This window comes from Planococcus citri, chromosome 3, assembly GCF_950023065.1.
Source record: "Planococcus citri chromosome 3, ihPlaCitr1.1, whole genome shotgun sequence".
Classification (NCBI taxonomy): domain Eukaryota; kingdom Metazoa; phylum Arthropoda; class Insecta; order Hemiptera; family Pseudococcidae; genus Planococcus; species Planococcus citri.
The window spans coordinates 48,802,622-48,828,620 of record NC_088679.1 but is presented as its reverse complement, the minus strand read 5'-3'; the positions used below and the strand labels follow the sequence as shown (position 1 = coordinate 48,828,620).

The 25,999-nt window shown below is 34.2% G+C and overlaps 8 protein-coding genes across 8 annotated transcripts; 3 read left to right on the top strand and 5 right to left on the bottom strand.

The window, feature by feature from the left end:
* Positions 1 to 16: 16 nt before the first annotated feature.
* Positions 17 to 3,329, bottom strand: LOC135842170 (uncharacterized). Its single transcript, XM_065359557.1, has 4 exons — positions 3,157 to 3,329; positions 1,372 to 1,415; positions 1,080 to 1,243; positions 17 to 989 (listed from the first exon to the last, which is right to left on the bottom strand). The coding sequence occupies exons 3-4, from the start codon at positions 1,231 to 1,233 to the stop codon at positions 487 to 489; spliced, it is 657 nt and encodes a 218-aa protein (XP_065215629.1). The 5' UTR covers positions 1,234 to 1,243; positions 1,372 to 1,415; positions 3,157 to 3,329; the 3' UTR covers positions 17 to 486.
* An 81-nt stretch (positions 3,330 to 3,410) lies between these two features.
* On the top strand, positions 3,411 to 5,372 carry Tcs3 (Probable tRNA N6-adenosine threonylcarbamoyltransferase Tcs3). Its single transcript, XM_065359556.1, has 7 exons — positions 3,411 to 3,669; positions 3,752 to 3,973; positions 4,065 to 4,284; positions 4,364 to 4,542; positions 4,612 to 4,744; positions 4,824 to 4,922; positions 5,003 to 5,372. Exons 1-7 carry the CDS (start codon positions 3,555 to 3,557, stop codon positions 5,043 to 5,045), a joined length of 1,011 nt encoding a protein of 336 aa, XP_065215628.1. The 5' UTR covers positions 3,411 to 3,554; the 3' UTR covers positions 5,046 to 5,372.
* Positions 5,057 to 7,551, bottom strand: LOC135842165 (threonylcarbamoyladenosine tRNA methylthiotransferase). Its single transcript, XM_065359551.1, has 10 exons — positions 7,420 to 7,551; positions 6,997 to 7,297; positions 6,844 to 6,916; positions 6,605 to 6,762; positions 6,339 to 6,527; positions 6,056 to 6,258; positions 5,831 to 5,976; positions 5,580 to 5,760; positions 5,368 to 5,514; positions 5,057 to 5,302 (listed from the first exon to the last, which is right to left on the bottom strand). The coding sequence occupies exons 2-10, from the start codon at positions 7,277 to 7,279 to the stop codon at positions 5,075 to 5,077; spliced, it is 1,608 nt and encodes a 535-aa protein (XP_065215623.1). The 5' UTR covers positions 7,280 to 7,297; positions 7,420 to 7,551; the 3' UTR covers positions 5,057 to 5,074.
* A 118-nt stretch (positions 7,552 to 7,669) lies between these two features.
* RpI1 (RNA polymerase I subunit RpI1) lies at positions 7,670 to 15,313 on the top strand. The gene is made up of 13 exons (XM_065359546.1): positions 7,670 to 7,839; positions 9,252 to 10,702; positions 10,782 to 11,963; positions 12,045 to 12,303; positions 12,375 to 12,812; positions 12,885 to 13,004; positions 13,080 to 13,358; positions 13,439 to 13,784; positions 13,863 to 13,939; positions 14,135 to 14,437; positions 14,513 to 14,694; positions 14,776 to 14,924; positions 15,012 to 15,313. The coding sequence occupies exons 2-13, from the start codon at positions 9,265 to 9,267 to the stop codon at positions 15,276 to 15,278; spliced, it is 5,040 nt and encodes a 1,679-aa protein (XP_065215618.1). The 5' UTR covers positions 7,670 to 7,839; positions 9,252 to 9,264; the 3' UTR covers positions 15,279 to 15,313.
* Positions 8,071 to 8,961, top strand: mdlc (RING finger protein mdlc). The gene has a single exon (XM_065357225.1). The coding sequence runs from the start codon at positions 8,071 to 8,073 to the stop codon at positions 8,959 to 8,961; it is 891 nt and encodes a 296-aa protein (XP_065213297.1).
* Positions 15,278 to 17,167, bottom strand: LOC135842168 (glycerophosphodiester phosphodiesterase 1-like). Its single transcript, XM_065359555.1, has 6 exons — positions 16,817 to 17,167; positions 16,592 to 16,749; positions 16,397 to 16,505; positions 16,227 to 16,319; positions 15,925 to 16,154; positions 15,278 to 15,790 (listed from the first exon to the last, which is right to left on the bottom strand). The coding sequence occupies exons 1-6, from the start codon at positions 17,165 to 17,167 to the stop codon at positions 15,655 to 15,657; spliced, it is 1,077 nt and encodes a 358-aa protein (XP_065215627.1). The 3' UTR covers positions 15,278 to 15,654.
* Positions 17,168 to 17,443: 276 nt separating this feature from the next.
* Positions 17,444 to 21,692, bottom strand: LOC135842171 (dynein regulatory complex protein 11). Its single transcript, XM_065359558.1, has 11 exons — positions 21,438 to 21,692; positions 21,061 to 21,275; positions 20,722 to 20,967; positions 20,343 to 20,473; positions 20,010 to 20,223; positions 19,699 to 19,943; positions 19,255 to 19,575; positions 18,863 to 19,101; positions 18,634 to 18,775; positions 18,274 to 18,504; positions 17,444 to 17,947 (listed from the first exon to the last, which is right to left on the bottom strand). The coding sequence occupies exons 1-11, from the start codon at positions 21,683 to 21,685 to the stop codon at positions 17,732 to 17,734; spliced, it is 2,448 nt and encodes an 815-aa protein (XP_065215630.1). The 5' UTR covers positions 21,686 to 21,692; the 3' UTR covers positions 17,444 to 17,731.
* A 50-nt stretch (positions 21,693 to 21,742) lies between these two features.
* On the bottom strand, positions 21,743 to 25,862 carry LOC135842167 (gustatory receptor for sugar taste 64f-like). Its single transcript, XM_065359554.1, has 9 exons — positions 25,711 to 25,862; positions 24,864 to 25,068; positions 24,661 to 24,779; positions 23,770 to 23,955; positions 23,407 to 23,681; positions 23,140 to 23,294; positions 22,888 to 23,050; positions 22,688 to 22,777; positions 21,743 to 22,192 (listed from the first exon to the last, which is right to left on the bottom strand). The coding sequence occupies exons 1-9, from the start codon at positions 25,724 to 25,726 to the stop codon at positions 22,097 to 22,099; spliced, it is 1,305 nt and encodes a 434-aa protein (XP_065215626.1). The 5' UTR covers positions 25,727 to 25,862; the 3' UTR covers positions 21,743 to 22,096.
* Between the last annotated feature and the right edge of the window lie 137 nt (positions 25,863 to 25,999).

Here is a 25,999-nt window from a genome sequence, read left to right as displayed (position 1 = left end):
GAAAATAAGATAACACTGACACACCACAGGAAGCATGTATTATAAAATATTGAAAAGTTATGATTTACATAAAAGCCAAGTCTCGAAAAAAGTGACGTTTTTTCAAAATTGTAGTTTTCAAATGCAGAATGATACGCGTACACAAACGATAGGTCAATTAAAAATCGTTCTACACAAGTATATTCAAATTGAACGTTTGATTTGAAAATGAGAAAATTAAATTCAATTAGTAAGGGTCGTGAAAGCGAAACAGTGTCGTTCAAGGTTCAATTAATTGTACAACAGGAACAAAGATAGCATTTATAGATATACCGTTCAAAACAATCAAAAAGATGGGGAATCTTGGAACTAATGGTATTCTTATAAATAGCTAGTTCTATAGATTATTTTATTTCAATGCAAGATTTAAAAGCTATACCTACTATTTTATTCAACACGTACATTGAAAAAAAAAATTAATAATGATGATGATATTTAATTTGATTGTCATGAGTTATTGCTACGTTTTTCTTCCTCTTCTAGCTCTTTCAATTTAAAATTCATCACCAATGTAGCAATTTCTCTCTGTACAATTATTTGGTTTTTCTTATTCAGTCCCATAACTGCATCAGAAATTCCGCGGAAAAATGAATCAATCTCGGTTGCTTTTCGTTCACGAGGAATAAGTTTGTAATCAGCTAAGTCAGATTTGTGATTGACAGAACTATCTGGTTCATTATCCGTTTTCTGGCTATCATTGTGACTTGAATTCGGCCCATCAATTTTAGTCTCAATTGTGATATCGCTTCTACTGTCATTTTCTTCGGTGTTTGAAACATCAATGATTTCTTTTCTGCTTTGAATGAATGGGGCTAAAAATTCCATTTGTTTTTTGAACCTCCATGGTTTCTTCAATTTTACTTTCAATCCACAACTTTTAGAAATGTCGTATTTTCTTTCTTTAACATAAGCATCGCGTAAGCTTTTCCATCGGACTTTGAGAGCATTCACTAAAAACATACAATATTATTGTCGAATTATGCAGAGGTACTTGAAATTAATGAGACTATATTTACGTTAAAATAATCAAGTGTAAGTACCTGAGGTTGTATCATCTTCAGTGCCAATCAGTTTCCTACCAATTTCAATCCATGTTTGTTGCTTATAATCGATATCTTTGTAATTTGAATGACTGGAATCATACAGTACAGGACGGTTTTTAACCTCTCTTATTAAATGCTTATCCAAGTCCATTTTAGTACACCTGAGAGAAAAAGAATCAATTATTTAGAACACAGATTATTTAGATATGTTATATATTAAAAATCCTGCTTCAAAATATTGTCATTGTATTGTATACAAATTTTGTAACTTTTATCTACAAATACTTACAAAGTATTATGATAACACAATGATTTTGCAAGAGAGGATTCAAGCCCGATTAGCGCAATGGCAATTCTAAAATTGCCATTTGTCACTTTTTTGGCAAATGGTTGGCAAAATGAAAATGGAATAATTTTGCCAATACTTTTGCCAAGCTTTTGCCAATATTTTGACATTATTGGCAAAAGAGTGGTAAAACTTGGATTAAAATGGAAAATATGACAAAATTGCCAACAATGGCACTTTTGAGAATCGCTGCAGAACAGATGACACTCTGTTTATGCTAGTTTTGACAAAAATTTGCCAACATTGACGAAACCGTGGCAAAAAAACGATTTTTTCAGAAAAAAAATCATATACTTGAATGAGTCTTGAACAAAAAATTTTGAATTCACCTAAAATATCCAGAGAAGACATGAGTCTAGCCACAGGAATTTTTTCAACAATTTTTGACCTCGCAGGGGAGAGATATGGACAAAAAAAAATTTGAACCCCCACATCTCCAAACTTAATTCAAGCACACGACATTTTTTTCTTCCAAGGATATACGTGCATGAGTAGGTCTAGGTACTACCTACATGTAAATTTGAAATTGAAATTTTTTTCAAATTTTTTCTCCAAGTGGGTAATCTTTAAAAACTTGAAAAACACTCAAAAATGTGTTTTGTGTGTCGTGACACCTTCAAAAAAGCGAAATGTACTGCCAGTGATGTGATATAGCTTTGAAATTTCGCGTGAAGGCCACTAAAAGTAGTAGAATAACTTCTTGAATACCTCAATTTGAGCCAATAGACACCCCCTCTGGCCCCTCCCCCAATTTTGGGCAAAAGTAGATTAACAATATGGGTATGGTTATCTCATGAATCGAACCCGCTGAATACGAATATGAAGTTAGATTTGCAGTTGACTTTCCTAAGGGCCACATTGAGGAAGGAGGTTGCCCAAAAATTGAATTTTTCGTGAAAAATGCTTCATTGTAGCGCTATTTACGCCTTGATCGGAAAGGTTGCATGGAATAAATACGCCATAATGAAGCATTTTCACAAAAAAATTCAATTTTTGGGCAATCCCTTCCCTTCCCAATGAATTCAAATTTCTTTGATCAAAACTTGTTGAAAGAATGATTTTTTCTTTTAAAAAATCGTTTTTTTGCCATTGTGGACAAGGGGATGGGGCGAGGGAAATTTTTTTGGGTCCGACATTGTTTTTAAAGGTACCCAATAATGTTTCATCAAAATTTCAAAAATCCGAGGGCAGGGCATATCACTTAGTTCACCCAGTAGTACCATAATGAAAATTTAAAACATTACAACGCGATGACAAACAAATATATTCTTTTAACGCCCTTACCATAATAGTGTAGGCATAGTGTAGTGGTTAGGGCATCTGGTTAGGAATTGTAGGGACCCAGGTTCGAATCCCCGTTAGGTAGGTAAATAGTTCAGGGATTTTTCGTAGGAAGAGATGAGCTGAAAAAATCCTTCGAAGTGTATATATGACAGATCGCAAAACAAAAATCAGAATTGCACCTTCCAACCCCCTCATTTTAATTTTTGAAAATTAAGTTCTGAAATATAATCGCCAAAAAACTGCCACCAAATGGTAAAAATAATAATGCCAAAAAACTGCCATTACTTTGCCATTCAATGTCAAAGACCAACCTTTTGCCATAATGGCAAAGCTGTAATGCTGCACGCTCATTGGCTGGAGCTTTGCCATACGCTAACCATTTTTTTGCCATTAGTACACTTTTTGGCAATGGCAAAATAATTTGCCATCAGCGCTAATCGGGAGAAAATATGTACAGTTTGCTCATATTTCAGCTTAATTGTTCCTCAATACAACGAAGACCAAATCACTATATACAGCTCAAAAAACTACCAATTTTCAAAAAAACTCAACATTACGAATTATGATTGTCATAAATTGAAAAAATTATTTCAAAAGGCACATTCGGTACCGCAAAAAATTTCTGGTGTTTCATTTTTCTGATAAGGAAAAGTAAACAAGCATCCAAAAACGTAAACACATGTTATCACATAAATCCGGCGTGGTTTCTAATTCTTTCTAGTTTCTGTCACTCGAAAGGAACTTCATCGCTACCACTGACAATTCGAAATTCAATGTCAATCGTAGAAAAAAGTTACATAAAGTGATTTTTTATTATTATTATTATTATTATTCCACCAACGATGGTTATTGCTATTGGTTTCGAAGGTAGTGCCAATAAGTTGGGCATTGGTATTATTAAAGATGGTGAGGTGTTATCAAATTGCCGAAAAACATACGTTACTCCTCCTGGTGAAGGTAAGATTTTGTCTTACATTGCGAGAAAAATAGCCTACAAATTATTTTTCTTACAGAATTACGTTTTATTTTTTGTTATCAGGATTTCTACCCAGGGAGACAGCCAGACATCATCAAACACACATCGTGAAACTACTGAAAGAATCTATAGAGAAAGCTGGCATTCAACCTCATGAAATCAACGTCGTGTGTTACACCAAAGGACCGGGTATGGGTGGGCCTCTTGTCGCAGTAGCTCTTGTTGCCAGAACCGTTGCCCAGTTGTGGAATAAACCGCTAATCCCTGTAAATCATTGTATTGGACGTATCCTTTATTTTATGAATCACAAACTCGATGTTTCCTCAGTTATTGCACTCATAGACGAGAAGAAAATATTTCCTTAACATTTTATTAGATATCGAAATGGGTCGATTAATAACTGGTAGCTCGAACCCTACGGTTTTATACGTGAGTGGAGGTAACACTCAAATAATCGCCTACTCCAATCATCGTTATAGAATTTTCGGAGAAACAATCGATATTGCTGTAGGAAATTGCTTAGATCGATTTGCTAGAGTGTTGAAGTTATCTAATGATCCCAGTCCTGGATACAATATTGAACAATTAGCCAAACAGTGAGCGTGATTTTCATTAAATTATCTTGTGCAAAATTATACTGGATTTACGTACTAATTCGATTCGATGTATTTTCAGGGGTAAGAAATTTTTGCCTTTGCCTTACGTAGTGAAAGGTATGGATGTATCTTTTTCGGGAATTTTATCATTCATTGAAAAGAAAGCTCACGAATATCTTGCTACGAAAGAATACACCGAAGCTGACCTTTGTTTTTCATTACAAGAGACCATATTTGCAATGCTTGTTGAAACAACAGGTGATTTTTATGAAATCAATTTTTCTCGATTCATTTTTCTTACGTTAATTGTTTTGTTTATTACTGCAGAGAGAGCAATGGCTCATTGCGCTTCGAACGAAGTTTTGATCGTTGGTGGAGTAGGATGTAATGAAAGATTACAAAATATGATGGGAATAATGTGCGAAGAACGAGGTGGAGTACTGTACGCCACTGATGAACGGTAAAATTCAAAATTCTTGAAATTTTCCATTTTAATAATTCAGAAAAAAGTATTTTTTATTATTTTCAATTTTTTATAGGTTTTGTATTGATAACGGAGTAATGATCGCACATGCCGGAGCTCTGATGTATCAAAGTGGTTTTAAATGTAAATGGGAAGATACGTTTTGCACTCAACGGTAAGTCAGTGTATTATGCATATTACATCGATTATTGGTTCATTTTTCATTCGAACATGAATGTTTTATTATCTCTTCAGGTTTCGTACGGACGACGTTGAAGTTACTTGGCGAAATGATTGAATAAAATAGAATAAGAAGTAAAGATCGTGTTAAACGAATAAAAACCATAACAACTTCACTAAAACAACGAAGAATAAAAACAATATAGGGTATAATGATGTGACATGTTGTTTCGTCTTCGATTCCACATTTTTGGGGACTGAATTGAAAGTTGACTGGTCATCTAAGATCTCGCTTATTAAACAGTGTTTCTTTGTCGATACAATCCGAACTTTAATGTACTGCCCCATTAGATTTGAACTTTTGGGAACGAGAACCTATTTAAAGAAAATTTGTAATTCATGAGAATTGTTACAGGTTTGATAAAAAATATATTTTTTACCTGTTCGTAAAATTTATTATGTCCAACATAATGAACATTATCATTCGCTTCCTCCGTAATTAAAACTTCTTGAATTTCTCCTACTTTGTGAGAATATGTTTCATAAGACTGAAATAATTCGGTCAATCTCTTCGTTCTGTTTTTCACCTAAAAAGAATTAAGACACGTATCTTCAAATAAGAAATCAGTAAATTAAATGACGGGTAACCTACTTGAGCAGGTGGTATCTTGGCCATACGAGCAGCCGGTGTGCCAGGACGTGGATAAAACTGATTAATAAAAAGAGATGGAAATTTATACTTTTCACACAGCGTCATTGTTTCTTCAAAATCTTCTTCCGTTTCCGTTGGAAATCCGCAAATAATATCAGTAGCTATAGTGATGCCAGGCACACTACGAACAAAATCATTTTAAAACCCAACCAATACATGCACAGGAGAATCATAGCGGTATAAAACCATACTTCTTTCTCAACGTATCGACCACATTTTCAAATTCTTCTCTTGAATACTCTCTTTTCATATCACCGAGAACAGCGTCACTGCCAGATTGGACAGGAATATGTAGAAAACTATAAACTTTCGGATGAGAAAGAATTTTAGCTATTTCCTACACAAAAATATCACTTATTTGAATATCTTCGGAAATTAGAGCATAATACATCGAGTGAATTTCAAATGAATAATACCGATAGATATTCTTGAATGTAAGGTGGATTAGTCATTCCAATGCGCATTTTACACTTCTCTGGAATAACTTCTATTATTTTCCAAAGGAGGTCGGGTAACGTGACACCTATGTCTCGTCCATAGGTACCTGTGTCTTCGCTAGTCAACCATAATTCAACAACTCCTTCATCAAACGACTGTTTAGCTCGTAATACGATTTCCTCTGAAAGTTTATAAATGATTGTATATGACTTCATCGATTCATATTTTGAAAACAACTGCTGTACAATTAAATCAACATACCTGGAGAATAACTTCCCAAATTTCCACGAGCATGTTTTGTTTTACAATATGTACACTGATTGAGACAACCGGTATTAATGGGTATGATCTCGATCAATGGATTTTTTCTTATTTTAGGTAAATCCAAAGAAGCACCTCCCAGTTTCTTTCCATCTTGTTTTTTCTGGCCAAATAATCGAACAGAATTTCCTAAAAATGTATGATCAAATAATTGTATGAATAAACGTGTCAACTATGGTAACATTAAAACATTTCTGTCAATTCACCTTTGATTGTTTCTTCAATAACTTCAACTACACGATCAATTTGCTGAACACCAATAATGCTAAGACCTTTCAAATAATTTGACTTCGGCGCCCCTTGTGGCACGCAACCGGCTACTACAACATATTTGCCGAGTTTTTGGGCTAACTGAATATCATTCCTATGAAACAGAGAAACTCACATGTAAGCAATGGAGTATTATTGATGAGATGCTCTGAAAGCCATTTTATCTGCCTTTCACCTGAAATGATCTTCGGCAGGATTTTTGACAGTACAGCTATTCAGAAGCCATAAGTCAGCTTTTTCCTTTTCATCTATAACATTCAAACGAAAGAAATTTATAAACTGAAAAGAGCAGTAATTTTCAAAACTCTATATCAGATTGAAAATTAACCTGTTAATTTATATCCAAAGGACTGAATCTGACCAGCCATATATTCACTATCTGAAGTATTGTGAGTACATCCCCAGGTTTTTATAAAAATAGTTTGAGTACCCGGAATGATACTATCACACTGGTATCCTTGCGGTTCCGCAGTTTCAACAGTTTTTTGCTTTTTCTTGACTGCTCTAAGAGTTACATTTTTTCTAAAGCTGTAACGTGCTTTTGGACTTATCTCTTGAGATGAAATTAAATCTTCTATATCTTCAATTATGTCACTGCAAACACCAGCCATTCTGAATGAGATGACAACCTGAAAATCAGCAAATGAAAATAAATGAAGTGAAAGACGTGCAAGACCAGAGCCATAGGTACGAAATTTCGAATAAAAGACAATCTGTAGAGCTGCGTTAAAAATTAAATAGAAATACTTACTGAAAGTTATACCATAATCGAAATTCGAATAAAATAAATTTCAAATTCATTCGAAAATATGGTCGGCAAAGAATTTATCAGCGTTCGTCTTATCAAAATTGACGTTTCTATTTCGATTTTGATTTTCGACTGAATTTCGATTTCGATATTGATCTCTCTTTCGACTTTCGAGATTGATAAGCTTTCGATAATTCGATTTTTATGTGTGAACGGCTGAACGCTTAAAAGTCAAAAGTCAATAAAATTTTAAAAGTTCATGCAGCAGAAAATTTGAGTTTTGACAGAAAAGTTGAACATATTTTTTGAAAAACACCATGAAAGTGTAAAGTTATTACCATTAAATTGAACTGAAAAATGTTAATTTCAACCAGAAACATTCATTGGAAGTGTATTTTAATATTATAACATTCATTGAACGAAGTAAGTTGTAGCAATAATTATTCATTCATCATTGATAAAGAACACATGAAAATTTACTTTGAGTTCACTCCATTTTAAATTATTGGTTTTTCTTCGTTTTATTAAGTAGCTTAGCTAGTTATAGTCACCGTTGTATATCTTGAGAATATTTCTACTAGTTACATATCGATTTGTGAAAGGCTAGTCAAAGTTGTTTGCAATAACTTCGTTTGTATTGGTTAGGTAATTCCTATGGCTGACACATTTCGAAAACGTTCATTTAAACCCAAAAATCAACGAAAGCGTCAGGCTGCTAGCGATGAAGAAAGTGATGACGAAACTGTCGTGGTTCGAAAAGAAAAGAAAGCAAATTATGTAAACCCTTTGGTGCAATCAAGTGGCAGTGCTAAGAAAGTGGAAGTCGATAATGACAACAGTTCAGAAGACGATTCCGTTGTTGCTATGTATAAATCGAAACAAACTACCGAGTCGGAACTTCCAAAAGATATGGGGGCAACCGCCACTCTAGAAATCGAAACAGAAACTGATAGGGACGCGCAGGCAATCTATGAAACTTCATTAAAAATTAATAAAGAATTGAAAGGCAAAGAAGACGATAAAATTTACAGAGGTGCTGCTAATTATCAGCAGTTTTATGAGAAACGGGATACAGCGTTGGGAAATGCCTCTAGTGGTATGGTTAGAAAAGGACCGATTCGAGCACCAGCGAATTTAAGAGCTACCGTACGATGGGATTACCAACCGGATATTTGCAAAGATTACAAAGAAACTGGATACTGTGGTTTCGGTGATAGTTGTAAATTCTTGCACGATCGAAGTGATTATAAATTTGGTTGGCAACTGGAACGTGAAGAGATGCATCAACACGATAGCGATGACGATGAACCTTCTAGTTACGAAATTCATGACGAAGAAGATAGTGTACCTTTCAAATGCTTCATATGTCGAGATTCATTCACCGAACCTGTTGTGACTAAATGTGGGCACTACTTTTGTGAAAAGTGCGCGCTGGATAATTTCAAAAAATCTACGCGTTGTTATATTTGTAACAAACAAACAAATGGTGTTTTTACTCCAGCTAAAAAAGTTATCGAACGTTTGAATGCTGCTAAAGATGAATAATTTTACAAATTTTCAAATGTACAAAATTCTACCGTGTGGTTGTTTAGTTCAGAAAAATATTCTCATCGTTACTATATTAATTACTTGATCATGTATGGAGTAATATTGAAGTATTCTTTCAAATTATCAATCTGTCGAATATTCTATGTAATATTATGTATCATTTTTGTATATTATTTATGTTATTATATGTTAATTGAATTTTCGTTTCTGTGTTTATTATTTGAGTGAAGGAAACAATTTCAATAATTATCTAATTACTGTCCCTTTTATTGCTCTATTTGTTACAGAAGAAAACCCAAAATGTACTACCATCGTTTTTACACGGTTGATCCATTCAAACCACGTTCGGTGGAATTTGACGTTTGGTCGACGGAAGATGTTAGAAATTTAAGCGTTACTGCCATTCATACGCATATTTCATTCGACGGTCTAGGTTATCCTGTGGTAGGTGGCCTGTACGATCCTCGGTTAGGACCTATCAGATTCAACAGTGATCCATGCGCGACGTGTAATAACTCTATGATGAAATGTTCCGGTCATTATGGACATATTGAACTTCCTTTTGCCGTGTTCAATCCGATGTTTACCGCCATCGTGGCGAACTTACTAAGAATTTCATGCCTAAGTTGCCACTATATCATGATACCGGAGCTCGAAAAACTTGTATTGGTTGCCCAGCTTAAGTTAATCGATTTTGGACACTTAGTCGAAGCGCGTGAATTGGATAAATTTTTGTCGGAAGAATATTCCAGCAGTACTCCTTCTCAACTCAAAGAAAAAATAGACGAAATAGTTTCAAGCACTTTATCACAACCTCCGAATCATCAGTGTAGAAACGCGGGCGATTTATGGCGATTTTACGTGAACAAAGCATTTCGCAGAGGCGGTAACGCTAAGGGTTGTTTCAACTGTAACAAACGAGTAAAGAAAGTATCTTTTTATAAGGGAAAGTTATTCATCGAAACTATTACAGATGACGGCGACGACAAAAAAGCCAAACATCTCCTGTTGCCGTTAGATGCTAAAAAAGCTATGAGAGAAATATGGATGAAAGATAGAGCGACGTTGGAAGCTCTGGTCAAAGTGTTGTCTTCTTCAAATGTTGAATTCCCTACAGATTTATGCTTCTTGTCGGCTATTTTAGTCACACCGACAAATACACGACCCGTACAAATAATTAATCAAAAACCTGTTGAACATACCAAAAATGCTCTGTATAAAACGATATTGTTAGATTGCCTACAAGTTAGAAGTATTATGCAAGCCTCAAACAAACAAAAAAATAAAGAAAAAGACCTTTCTAAAGAAGTCGAAGATGTTGTGAATGCGTGTAGAGGAACCGATTTAAATGAAAAACTACAGAATTCTTGGCATTCGTTGCAAATGAGCGTCAATTCATTATTGGATTCGTCCGCCGTTCGTAGCTCAGCAAATTCCAATGCTAATATAAATAAAGTCGGATTAAAACAATTGGTTGAAAAGAAACAGGGGATTTTGAGAAAAAATATGATGGGCAAGCGAGTTGATTTTTTCGCCCGTTCCGTCATCACTCCAGATCCTCTACTAAGCGTCGATGAAATCGGAATACCGGATGTTTTCGCTAAAAAATTGACTTTTCCTGTTCCTGTCACTCCATGGAATGTAACAAAATTACGTAAGATGGTTTTAAACGGTCCGTCAACGTATCCTGGTGCTAATATGGTGGAATGCGACGATGGTACCATCACGTGGATATCAGGTATTTTTCTTTCACTACATTTTGAAATACGTAGGTAAACGTATTGAAAAAAATTATTAATTCACGTTGAAATTTATAGGTACCAATGCAGAAAGTCGCAAAGGTTTAGCCAAAACTTTACTTACGCCGAATATGGACTCAAAAGGACCAAAAGTTGTGCATCGACACCTGCTCGACGGCGATATGTTACTTATTAATCGACAACCGTCATTGCACAAACCCAGTATTATGGCCCATAAAGCTCGTATTTTAAAGGGCCAAAAAACTTTTCGATTGCATTACGCCAACTGCAAAGCTTACAACGCTGATTTCGACGGAGATGAAATGAACGCGCATTTACCGCAAGGGGAATTAGCTCGAGCCGAAGCCTCTGAAATAGTCAATGTAGCGAACCAATACCTGGTACCGAGAGATGGCACTCCTCTCAGCGGTTTAATTCAAGATCACGTAGTCGCTGGAGTACGTCTATCAATTAGAGGAAAATTCTTCACTCGTATGGAGTATAATCACTTAGTTTACCAAGCTTTGAGTTTCCTCAAAGACGATATTCAATTGCTACCTCCTACGATGCTCAAACCTGCGCAATTATGGTCTGGAAAACAAATTATATCGACTATCATAATTAATCTCACTCCTAAAGGCGGCGCGTTGTTAAATTTGAATTCATCTGCTAAAATCGGATTCAACGCCTGGCCGATGTCGAAAGAAAAATGCCCACATTCGTCGTTGCAAACAAGAAAGGAAATGTCAGAAAGTAACGTGATCATAAGGAACGGAGAATTACTATGCGGCATTTTAGATAAAAATCACGTCGGTGCTACTCACTACGGTTTAATCCATTGTTTCTACGAACTATACGGCGGTCAAAGTGCTACCAACTTATTAGGCGCTTTTTCCAAACTTTGCACTCATTATCAACAGAAACACGGATTCACTCTCGGAGTCAGAGACATTTTGGTGCAAAATAAAGCCGATCGTAAGCGAGCGGTTACAGCTATTGAAACCAAATCAGCGGGTATTGAGGCAGCAAAAAGTGCTTTGGATATCCCTCCTGAAGAATCTATCGATGAACAAAATTTATCTCGTTTATTGGAGGGAGCTTATAGGAAGAATTCGAACTTCAGAACTTTGATTGATAGGCAGTATAAATCGGTACTAGACAAGTACAATAACGAAATTAATAGAACTTGCCTACCTGGTGGGTTACTGGAATTGTTTCCTGGTAATAATTTACAACTGATGGTGCAATCCGGTGCTAAAGGTGAGCATTTTCCAAGATTTTTCAGCAATGTTTATTCATTTATTTCGATTTTAATAATTTGTTTTTTTTTTAATGTTATAGGATCAACTGTTAACACGATGCAGATTTCGTGCTTACTTGGACAAATCGAATTGGAAGGTAAACGACCACCTTTAATGATTTCTGGCCGATCGTTACCTAGTTTTAGACCTTACGACTGCTCACCCATGGCTGGAGGATTTATTGCTAGTCGTTTTATGACTGGAATACAACCTCAAGAATTTTTCTTTCATTGTATGGCTGGCAGAGAAGGGTTGATTGATACTGCTGTCAAGACTAGTCGTAGTGGATATTTACAAAGGTTCAAAGAACATTTTTTTTATTATGTTTTTTTAATTACATATTTTATCATTAAATTATTTTTTTTCTCAGATGCTTAGTCAAACACTTGGAAGGTTTGGTTGTCAATTATGATTTAACAGTTCGTGATAGCGACAATAGTGTGATACAATTTCAATACGGCGAAGATGGATTAGATATTTCGAAATCTCAGCTTTTGAAGAAAGATCAATTACAGTTTTTCGCAGATAATTTAGAAGCTTTCCACGATAAATCCGGTTTAAAATCGTTCAAGAAAATGACAAATAAGGATGAGATAAAGGAAAGAAAAGCTCGCATTTATCCTTGGTTAGAAAACAAATCGTATTGCGCTAAAGGAAATAGAGACAACGGATTTTTACGTTTTTGTCAAGAGTGGGACGATGAAGTACCACGCATTAAGAAAAAAAAGAAAATGCCGGGCAGAACAGATAACGCGCAAAAATTTTGTAATGTATGGAATACCATGTTGCATGAAGAAACCAAAATGGAGTAAGGAAAAATCTATTGATCTTCTAATTCATATCTGAATTCGTCATTAATCAATTTTTATTTTGGTTTTAGATTTGAAAATAAAGTAGAAAAATGTCCTGATCCTGTGATGTCCTCTTTTAAACCGGATGTGAATTTAGGTTCTGTCTCTGAAAATGTCGAATGCATGATCAACGATTTTTTGAATGAAAAGTAAATTCGCATTTTTATTTCGATTTCAAGTAGTTTTTTACACGTATGACAGTAGTGTTTCTATTGATTTCTCAGGAAGAATGAATTGCCGTTTAAAAAATCGAAATTTAAGGATGCGATTTATTTGAAATCTTTCTCGTCTTTGTGCCAACCTGGAGAAGCTGTTGGTGTTTTAGCTGCACAATCGGTTGGTGAACCATCTACTCAAATGACGCTCAATACTTTCCATTTTGCTGGCCGTGGTGAAATGAACGTTACCCTCGGTATCCCTAGATTACGGGAAATTCTAATGGTTGCTTCGAAGAAAATCAAAACTCCTAGCATGTCTATACCATTTTTACAAGATGTTCCGAAGTACGATTCTGAGTTTTTTTTATTTTTTCATTTCGAAAAATTTTGATCTACTCGTACTAATATTGTTTTTATGATTACAGATTAGAAAAGAAAGCTGAAAAATTACGTAGAAGTCTTACCAAAATCGCGTTGAAGGATGTACTAGAGAAAATTGTGATTAAAGAAACTGTTGATTTAAGTACCAAACGTCGAATTTACACATTGCAATTACACTATCTACCTAGGAAATCGTATTCCAGTAATACTACTGTCACTCCAAAACGTATTTTGAATTACGTTCAGACTAAGTTTGTAGCGAATTTGAGGGCCATGCTGAAAAAGAACGTATCAAAAACTTACAAAAATGTATTAGTCGCTGACGAATCAAAGGAAAAAAGTAGGAATCACGATGAAACGAACGAAGAACTTGACGAGCAGCTAGTTGATGTAATTTCTTTTAAATTAAAATCAACTGTTTAATTCTGAATCAACTGATTGATGAATTACATGTATGCGTTTGTTTAGGATCCGACTAATAGCGGTGATTCTGATGAAGATTCAGATGTAGAAGGAGATGGGGATGCGACTGAAGCCAAGATTAAGTAAGTGAACGTTTTCCTCAGTATCGGTTCTAAACCTTGTGAAAGGACGGAGGCAACTGGGCTTCTCAATGTTGGAAAAGTTGGTCTTTGGGTTGCGAAAATTAAATACCAGTTGAATAGATTTATTAAGTGACAATATATTCAACTGTGTGTGTATTTTGAAATAATTACACGATCTATTATTTTGTATTGTAGAAATCGTCGATTTGATACTCAAGAATACGATGACGATGATGAAGACGATGATAAAGATGAAGACGAAGATGACAATGAAAATATTGAAAATTCCGACGGAAAGAAGCTGAGCGAAAAACATTCGAATACCAATAAAAGTGAACCTAAGGACTCGGATGACGATAGCGATTTGAAAGAAGAAGAAGAAGAAGATGATGATATTGATGTTAGCGATATACTGCAAGCAGCAGCTGCTAAATTAGCAAAAAAAGCACAATCAAAAAAACCTATAGAGGAGGAAAAATACGGCGCAGATTGTATTGAGTGAGTATCATTTCAACCGCTTCCATATTGTATGTTAAAGTTTCACCCATAATCACACCGCCGTTTATTACGTAGGCATGACGATGTAAATTCATCATGGAGCAAAATTGCTATATGGACTTGTTTATCTTTCAAAAAAATCGACTTTTCCTCGGTAATTACGGGACTAGCTGAACGTGCTGTGATACACCAAATTCCGGGAATTAAAAGAGCTTTCGTTACCAATAATGACGGAGTAGTGATGTTGCATACAGACGGTATTGTTCCTACAGTGTAGTCGAAGTATAACTGAACATTATTGAAGTATGATTTATCTAACTTTATTACATTGTTGTTAGGTTCCTATGGCATTTGGGAATTGTTCAAGCACGACCGATTATTAGATTTAAATAAACTGTATTCAAACGATGTCCATGCTGTGGCTGAAACATATGGCATAGAAGCTGCTAACACAGTTATCGTTAGTGAAATACAAAATGTGTTCAAAGTGAGTTTTTTTTTCGAAGAAAATTCATTTTCTCGGAATGAATAGCCTAATTATGATTTCTCGCTAAACTTTTTTTTTTCTGTTCAGGTTTATGGAATTACCGTCGATCCTCGACATCTATTACTAATCGCAGATTATATGACGTTTGATGGTTCTTATCGACCTTTAAATAGAACGGGAATGGATAGTTGTTCGTCACCTTTGCAACAAATGACTTTTGAATCGACGTTGAAATATTTGAAAAATGCTACCATTAGACAGTTGAAAGATAATTTGCAGTCACCTTCCAGCGCTTTAATGATAGGAAAAGAATCTAAGATCGGTTCTGGTTTAATGAAATTGTACTGCAAATGAAAGAAAATAAATTTTTTACGTTTATTAAAATGAAATTTTTGACTTACAAATTGTATTTATAAAAGAGATCATATAATTTATTTTAAAAAACTGTTGAAAGTAAAATAGATAGGTAGAAAATGTTAAAACAGGTACATCGAACACAGTTTTTTCATCTAAATTAAAAAACTCACACTTTGGTACAAAACGTATACATTTTTTTAAAAAATACCTCGATTAAGTAAAAATGCGTAATTGTGCAATTAACATACAAATATTTCTTGAAAGTTGCATAATATACTTGAAGAACTAACAGTAAGTATAACCGAAATTGAGAAAAAAATGAAAGTTAAATATACTCATCGTTATCAGATTTCTTCTTTGTTAAGATTACTTTTCAATTCACATTCAATAACGTATCGGTAAGAAAAGGCACTCCTAAAGCATTTGCATAGTATGTCTTTTCCATGGATAAGTTTACGATACCAACAATACACCGCACATTTTTCCTATCCCAATCTTCGACAATTTTTCTGAAACGATGAAAACACGAAATTATTCATAGCCTACGAATAGTTTTGACAGACTGGTTATATAAGAGTAGTGTTTCATTTTTCCATTTGTAACGTAGGCCTACGAATTATTACATATTTTCTCGTATACTCACGGTGTAATTATTTTCTTTGGAAGGATTACAGCTGATATTCCAATAATACGATAAAAGAAATGATTGAGAAGCCACCAAGAACATGAATCAACGTATTCCAAAATGAAATGTTTCACCGAATTGCTACAGTGTAATTTTTTCAACCAACTAATAGATACAGAAGTGGGGGACTGTTCTGACTTTTCTGACCATTTCAGAGCTACTATCACGGATGGATCATTTTTTCGAACCTAAACAAAAATACAATTTATACAACTCGAAGCATTTCAACCTGAAAATCCAGAATTGAACTTGATACGAACAGAGTACAAGATGATAGGATTCGAGGAGCAAATAACACCCTTCTGGTACAAAAATGGATTTTTCTCATATATTTTCAACAAAGCAGAGATAACCTAAAAGAACAAAACAGTATTAAATAATCGGAAAATGACACAGCTATATTGTCATTACACATATTAAGTATACTTACAGAGTTAGAACTTTTATAATAAGGATGGATAATGTTGAATATAATTCTAACGTCCAAATTTTCAACAGTGGGCAAGATTTCGTCCAAAGTGCAGAGATTAGGCTTTTGTCTGAATAAAGAAGAATAAATAAAAACAACATTAAGATACTAAACACATGAGTAACCATTGAAAATATAGCTCACATTTCTTCTTACTTTGATATAAAATCATTCAGGTTATATTGCGGTATCGATTTCGTAGCATTATGATCTTCGTTTTCTAAACGAAATTTAAAATTTCTTTGAACGACTAGTACATTATCTTTGGTTACATGGACGTCTAGAAAGATGAGTTGACACCCATATTTCGAACACTAGAGAATAAAACAGAATAGCGATTAATAATAAGTAAAAAATGAGTATACGAGGTTAATCTCTCACCAGTCTCAGAGCTTCTGCGTTATTTTCATTAAAATCGAGCACTGCAGCATTATGAGCAATAGAAAATGATCGGTTAAGCTCAGAGTTATTAACGAGACTCAAGTCCGTTGAATCACGTAATCGGATTCGTGGATTCTCGCCGAATATATTTTTCACTATTTTTTCATTCGGAGGCGTAAGAGAAAAGTATAAAATGAAAGCATAGATGAAAACAGAAAACAGAATATAACATAAAGTTACTTCCACCAAAGCGATAAAACTCGAGTAAAGGAATACCCACAAGAATAAGCTTTTAATTAGTAATTCGACATCAAATAAATCGATTATTTTCTTCATTTTACCACCGAACATGGTAATTGAAAATATATTTTTATAAAATGACTAAACTAATGGATTCAAAAGCTGAAAAAATATGCTGAAACACCGGATGAATACTACGATCGAATCATCGTCATTCGTCTGACGAAGTTCATGCTGATGCTGATAACAAGCCAGATGATAAGCAAAACAACGACGAGGGGGAAGAGGTAGAGGAAGAGAAGGAGGGGGCGATCCCACGTGCAAGTGTAACTCATCAAACGTCGACACTCGTCAAAATTTTTTGCAGTTTCCGCAAACTTGAAACAAACTGAAAAATTTACTCTAAGAATATTTGCCGAAGAACTTCACCGAAGATCATGCGATGATCTTGCGTGGAAATGTAAAGTTCAAAATATTAAATAAGTAGTGTACCGAATGGTTTTTTTTACCAAAAATTGAAAAATGAAATGGAGCTGTATTTCACAAATATGGGTGGGTCCTGGCTACATGAGACCTAAGTAGAGTTTTAACTCATGAATATGTCTCAATTAAACTCTGGTTTAGATGATAAGTAGGTACCTAGACCTACGTACATATGTGATAATAAGTGACAAATCAGTTCTTTTTATTTCTATTTTCGTTGTCAATCAATTCTTTTTCCAGCTCTGAAGCTCTTTGTCGACTTTTCCCTAATGCAGTCTTCGAATACCACTGCAAAAAGGAATCTTCTTCCTCTTTGTAAATCGGTTCAAATTGAGCGAGTACATCCAAGATTTCAGTAAGTTTCAAGGGATGAATTTTCAATCGTAGAATACGTTTACACGTCATCAACTGAAAAATAACATTAACAGTAGTTTTTTGACAATCTCATTGGTGCAAGTGACTCATTTCTATTCCTACTAATTTAGGTATTAAAATTCGTAGCACAATCCTGAAGATGTTCTTTGAGTAAAAAAATAGAAATTATTTTACCTACTCGAAACAAAAATTCTGAGGATTATGCTAAAACGATGTCTCGTTATATGCACAAATTTGGGAAACTCTCTTGCAAGGCCCAAGGTCCCCTTATTTGTTGAAGACTCTCAGTACACTACACACACACTTTGCCTTGCCATTCAAATGCTCAAATAATGGTGAAACATGAGAACATGACTAACCCGTTGTATGACTTTGATCAAAACACCTATCGCAAATCCATCACTTAGTTTTGATAGTATGCACAAGTCAAGCTGATGATTAAATGCGTTATATTGCTGTAATAGGTTCATCCATATGGAACGAATACTGGTATAATCAGGGCGCACCATTATTATCAATTTATTGTAAGTTTGAAATAGTGATTTTTGGTCGCAGTCCCACGGAGAGTGAGTTACGCCGATCAACATGACCTAGAAATTTAAGCATGTTTCAACGAGTCAGCTGTCATTTGATTAAAAATTTGTCATGTATTAGTGCAGGTGTTTTTATTGAAAGGTAGCTGGTACCTAGGTATCTGTAGGTAGGTACTAGGTACTCACTAAATCTGTTGGTCCTATCGACTTTACGATCTTGGAGAGATCTTTTTTTAGCCTCTTTGGATCTGTTTTATCGGTTTTTGGAACTTTTTTCAAAAAAGTCTTCTCCGCATCATCGATATAAATAATTGATGGCTGAAGTAATCTTGAAACGAAAAATTTTTAAATCAACTAAAGCATCAGCACTATGGTGCCTACATAAAATTTTCTAAAAGTTTTTATTAATATTTACTTGGAAACTTTGTTTATTAAATGAATCAACATGATGAGCCCAGCTTTCCCCGGATATTTTCCTGCTATATTAGCAGCAGTTAGATCAAATAACACTGCTCCTAACTCGGTGCAAACAGCATGTACTAACATATCTTTACCAGAGTCTTTAGGGCCAGCTATCAACAGAGATCTATTGAGAGGAGCAATTTGATGGATTTCCTTTGAGCACATGGGGAGAATACAAAAATCTCGAATGACCTAGAAAATTTGAAATAGACAGGCAAGTGCTCAAAAATCGGTTCTATTCTCAATTCCAATTATCATGCAACGATAGTACCATAGTATACCCATATAACTTCAGTATCAAAACCATTTTTAATTGTCTATAAAATGAATTAAATAGGTACCTACTTGTCTCACATCACCTAATGAAGGCGTTCCGTGTTTTCCTTGGTGTTGATAAATATATCCTGTATAAGAAATATCTCCCAGAAATGCTGATAATGGTGTTTGAGGGTATTTTCGAATTATACCATTGGTGACGAGTTCTTCAAACAGTGATTGTAGTGTACGATCGGGAGTAAGATCTTTATCCTTCTTCTTCTTTGACTTTTTAAGTCCGCGTCGAGTTTTCTTTTTCTTGCTTGTGCTTTTGGTTCTTTTTCCTTTTTCATCGCGTTCCAACGCTGATTGTAGATTTTCCAATTCTACTCGTAATTGTACATCGATTATCTTCAAGTATATTTATTGAAACATTTTAGTGAAATTGCCAAATTCGACCGACATTCAGAATTTAACTGATAGGAGGCCAATTCCTAGATAGGTACCTAGCTCACGTAAAGTTTACGCACATACTTTTCTCATTTCTGCTTCTACTTCGGCCGTTTTTTGCGCTTTAATCACATCAAGAATGTACGTTTGTTCCGGATTATCATCCTCTTTTAAATCTTTCCAAACCTCTTCATATTCCATATTCAATCCTTCAAGATCTGATAATATATTCGATGCGCTTAATTTGAAGCCTAAATCATCATCGTCGTCGCTTCTTCTTTTCTTCTCTTCCACATTATCGTTCGATTTTTTACTTTTTGAAGATTTACCTATTTGAACAAGAACATTGATTCATTTCGTAACGAAAAATGAAAATTTAAATAATTGTGAGCAACTCATTTTACTGTCGACAGATGCAGGAGCAGTTGAACGACTTCCTTCGCTGCTCCCTGGTAAAGGAGATTGCCTGCCAATTACTGCAGCAGATCCGCCCGATTCTTCGGAGGGAATTGTGGGAAATTTTCCAGTTTGCTGTTTGTAGGTTAAATACCAGTTACGAATTTGATCGCGTAATTCTTCCATTATTATATTTCCTCTGTATTTTTGTATCTGTAAGATAGGTATAGATTTCATGGTTGATGATTGGAAGTTGATGAGCATCGAGTGAAGTCAAAGGAATTCTTAATGTTTACGAAGAATGATTCAATTCAGTAAGTATCTACTCGTACGTTTTCTTTCTCTTGTCTAAGAGCTTTTTGATAGTCTTGTTCATGTTTCGTTTGTACTTCGTATCTATCGAATTTTGATTTTTCAGCAAAGTCTCGTTCTTCAGTGCAAAAACTGTCTGGTTCTAACATTCCTAGCAATGAAAAACTAAATTGAAATCAATCAGTCGTTTTTTAATTTTCCTGGGATTGTGTAGGTAGGTAGGTAGGTAGGTAGGTAGGTAGGTAGGTAGGTAGGTGGTACCTACTTATTAAACTTTCTCGAGGAAAATTTAAAAAAAGAAAAACTACCTATGAACGCATCTTTTCATTATGAACGAAAAGAGCTCCTGAACCTTCTTAAGTTGCATAAAATCGGCGAAAAATGTTTATACCTACTTACCTATTAGTAGCATTTCTTCTATCACTCGTTTTCGTATTTTTCTTCTAGTTATGAATCCTCTCCATACCCGTTGAATTTTAAGCGCCGCTTTTCTCCCAACTTCAGAAATTTCTCCATCATTCTTACTTTTTACACGATCTTTAGATTCTCGAATATTTTTCATGAATAAAAAACGCATCCTGCATTGTCGAGCTCTTTCGTGTCTTTGTATTAGAATAATTGCTTCTTCTTCAGTCATCTGAATACCTTTCGAAATTATTTTTGTTTTAAATAGGTATTAGGTAAAACAATGTGGGTATGTGGTTTTCAAATCTTGCAATTTAAATTTTAAATTCTTACCTGGAGGTTCTTCATCCACGATTCCTATCTTTATTAAAGTTTCATTTATGAAATTATATTTCCAATCGATGTCTTCTTTTTTTTCTCTTTTATAACACAGTGGTATCTGTAATTCAGTATCGTGAGGTAGTAAAGCGAGTTCTTCGATACCATCGTCCAAGTGGGTAAATTCACTCAAAACCAAATTCACAAAATCATTTTTAATCTCTAGGTACCTGAAATTTAACTGACAATTAGTTTCAAATTGATACCTAGATATCTTCTACATACCTATGTAGTGGCCACAATAAATATTTTTGTTTTTACATGATTTTCACGAGTAGGTATGCCTTTTACTGTCGTGTACTTTAAGATTATGGTTTGTGTTTCTTACTTACCTAATCACGGAATTATCTAAAATTTTTCGTATTAGAATCCTTTTCTGGGGATGAACCATTTGATCATAACACTCGGCCAGATTATTTATCGCCAATATGTACTTCAGAAAAATTACACTGATCTGTTTATGTAGCTGTTTCTTATCCCTTGATGGTTTACTCGAGATCTGAATGTTATCAGCGTATGTTGCATCTTCCAAAATATTTTGAGCTTCCGCCCATAATTCGTTGTATGTTTGATTGGACATGTCGACGTACTTAGCTACAGAAACTTTTTTACGAGGGATGCGGAATTCAACATTGGAAAAATTTGTACATTTTATTTTCTCAAATAAAAATACTGTACATCGATTTGGTCGGGGTTCATGTTGGTTGAGTAGGTAAATAACACACGTAGTTAAGGTAACAAATTAAAGACACTGGGGCTTGCATTGATAAGTGGAAGTTCATATTAATGTTGTAGGTATCTAAGGGTGAACCTTTAACAAACATAAATGGGGGTAAAAGAGTGAATGCGTGGAGTTTTCTGCTTTTTTATAAGTACATATTTATGTAATAAGCAGTTTAGGTATATGAGTTAAGTGCAAGTTTAACTACAATCATTTATGGATTAATACGTAATAATAAACGATTTTTTTAAAAAAATATTTATATTCTATTTATAAGCATGTAATGGTGGTATTTCTTCGAGTATCACTGCTAACCGCGTTGAATTGAACCAACACAATTTCATAAGTCACAATAGTACCAGCAACCTGTATCACAAAATAAGAAACAACGAACTTCTAAGTACCTACACTTGAAACGAAAACATTTTAAAACATGGTTTTTAGTGAAAGAATTAGCATTCTAATCAAAAAAATCATCCAATGATGCTGAAAATGAAGTTCCTTTTTTACCTACTTAATGCTGAAACTAGATAATTCGTAGAAGTACCTTTACCTACCTACTGATGTTTTAAAGTTTCAAAGTAGAAGCCACGGGCCAACCTTCCTTCCTCGATTTTAGCTTTATAAATACCCATCCTGCAGTAAGAGTTCGAAAATTAATTGATGAAATTCACAGTTGATGACGTTTAAAAAAATTATCCTCCCTCCCCTCATCCATCCATCCATGATTATTTTCGTATGCAGTAATTGATATTTGAAAAATATCGAAATTCAAAATGTCATGGGGAATTTTTTTATATGATTGAATGCTCATGTTCAACTTAGGAAGGTGCCTAAACAATATTTATTAAATATTGTTACCGTCAGAACCAAAGTCCTTGTCACAGAAAAAAATCTGCATCCTGTTAATGCCAAATCATCCGAAGTTATTTGATTCAGTAATCTAGCAACCTAGGTATGTAAAAATGAAAAACATTACAATAAATTTAAAATTTGAAAAAATATGAGCATTGTTAATTGTTATGAATAGGTAATAATTATTAAGTAGGTAGTGGTCTTACTTCAGTGCAATAACTTTCTGATGGAACACAGAATAAAAGCGTTTTCGGTTGTTTGCTTTGGTCGTAAATAGAAGCAGCAAATAAAGAAACAACTATCGTTCTCAAGACTAAATATGTGAATGAATATACGAAGTATGATGCATGCCATGTGCTAGCCATTGGCCTAAATTGAAGTAAAATAGGCACATATGTATAAGTAGGTAAATAATTTTGAAGCAATAATTCGTTAACATGTAACTGGTGTCAACTTACTTCAAACTATTTAGTAATTGTAAACAAATGAAATATAAATTATTAGCAAATGAAAGAAGCACTATGGGAGACAACAATTCATCTAATAATTTGGTTACGCAGGATAGTTGATTATAAGTTTCTCTCATTGTCCGCCAAAATGTCACCGGCATGATCTAAATTTGAACAAAAATTTGATTATGTTTCAATACAGCTGTATCTTGATTAGGTACATGATTAGAGTAAGTAAGTAGGTACTTACTTACCCACAAAGATTTAATTTCGTACCTTTCCATGTACTGAATGTAAAAGTAAATTGAATTGTTTGAATCTTTCTGTCATGGCTGCTGACATTATTATTATGAATACATCCATGAAATTCCACGCACAAGACATTAAAAGTGTAATCAAAGCAACTCCAAAAGCGATAAATGGACTGTAACTGATGAATGCAAAAATATGCTTGTGAGTGTTGACAAAGTATGCTTTTACAATATCAGTATCGTTGGTAGCACAAGGCAAAGCATCGACAACTTTGGTAGCAACTGAACTGAGATGTTCAACTGAAATTCAAAAATTGTGCCTACATGTTATTCTTAGATTAGATTTAGATTTCTACTGCACCTACCAGTCTAATTTTTCTCTACCTACTTAAAGCGAGAACCATAATGGTAAATGTTAATAGTTTGAATTTCTGCTCCAAATTTTTTGAGAATGCGAATGTGTTCATATGTTTTTCAACCTTTTCCCACTCTAAAGCAAATTTTGGCCATTTTGATGCGAGTTGTATGAATATTATGTAGATACAGGTTAAACTTGCCAAAAATACAAAGTCCACTGAAAAATAGTGATCATTTCATTACTCATTGGGTAGGTTTAGGTATTTGAGCAATAAGCATTCAATTATTTCTACTATAATAACTGTCCAACAGGGAAAGGGTCGTGAGAAATATATGAGTACATCACCAATCGAGACGACAACTTGTCTAGATAGGTATGCGATTAATGTAGCGAGGGGTAACTCATATCTCGTTTATAACTTTTTATTTTCATTGGCATTATGGCAATTGGCAATCAACACGGAAAGTGATAATCTACTCAATTTGTGACCCGCTGAGCGATATCATATTTGTACAATATATCGGAAAAAGTTTTTTTCGTTTTTCCGGCTCATCAAATTCTGTTTTTCTTGAGCTTTCGAATAGTGAAAATAGATTGAAAAAATGTCAGGGTTTGTAGCATCAAAAACAAATATCAATATTAATTGCCATTGCGATAATCTCAACCAAAAAAAAAAAATCCGACGTATGGTACCTACCACCTACCTACGGTATTGCTCAGCGGGTCACATTCGTTGCAATTATAGGTGAGCAAATTTCAAATATGTAAAAAAAAAAACTGAATCTGAGGTACAAAGATGGCAGAGTGTCGTTTTGATTGCAAATGTTTCTACACGTATCTATAGGTACCTATTTTCGTGAATACGAGTATATACAATCAAATACGTATTACCTATTCAATAATTAAAAATTGAAATCTTACCAGTGTTATAATAAGTGAGACCAGTTTGTATTATTCGCAGAATTGAAAGCACGTCTATAGATATTGAATAGGTCAAGAAAAGCAACGAAAGTAACATTGGTTTGCTAAACCAATCAAAACTGAAATAACGATAAACTTTTAAAATATTTTCTCTGCATTATGATGTACTTCATACATTTCAACAAAATTGGCATTTATCGTACTGTAAGCCTTTGGCATCATCGGCCTGTATCCCCAAAACTGGAAATACAGCGAAGCAACGTGCTAAAAGTAACACTGGTCGTAATGCTTTCTGCAACGAGTTGCTGCTTAATTTTGGTCTTTTTCGATTGGCGTCGTAATGTTGAGTACGGAAATGCTTGTGTTCATTCTTATCGAGTAGATATAGTGGTATGACTGGATTATGATCTGGAATACAGATTTATTTTCCAATCGTTGGAATCGACAAATTGAAAAGAAATAGGTATGTATAAGTACAGGTAGGTAAGTCAGGATCTATAATTAGGCTGGTGATCGATGGAACCTGTACATGTACAGCATATATTTTTTTGAGAATAGACCTTCAAAAATACTATAAACTGATTTTCTTCGCGATTTTTTCCAGCTAGGTAGGTATAAAGTGGACAATTTTGGTCGAAAAATTTTTTCTTCGCAATACATATATATCATTAAAAACGCTGAACTACGCTGTCGGCCTGAATTTGAATCAAATCTAATAATTTTTAACATTTTTCATCATTTTTAATAAAAAAAAATTAATTGTATCATTTTGAGAATCCCTGACTACTTTTTTTAAAATCGAAACTAATTAATGATGAATAGGTACGTATAAAAAAATTTAGTTTATTTCAACCTTCCAACTCAAAAAAAAATCCTACAAAATTTTCCATTTGTTCCAGAACTTTTAGGTTAGGTAAGTTCTTGAAAAAGGAAAAAAAGACAATTTTTAATATTATTTCTGTAACATATTACCGCCATTATAAGTAAAACTTAAGAAAGAAAAAATTAATACCTATACCTAATCTATTCACTAGAAATAGTCGTTCTTACCTGGAGGAATTTCCATTTTTATTTTCACATCGACAAGTAGTTAGGAGCTCAGTCCATCTACCTACATATAATGTGCGTACATCAACGAAAAATTTCAACAAGGTAAATGCGTGAACAAGAACTGCGATAAATATTTTTTTTTTAAATGACAGCCTAGCTACTGTAATTTACTAACTAAATTACAAATCATTCGTTGCCGATTGTAACTGATAAAAACATTGACAAATATTTCACGCCATGAAACATTTTCTCATTTATAATTCACGATTAAACTTTCAAATAATGGATA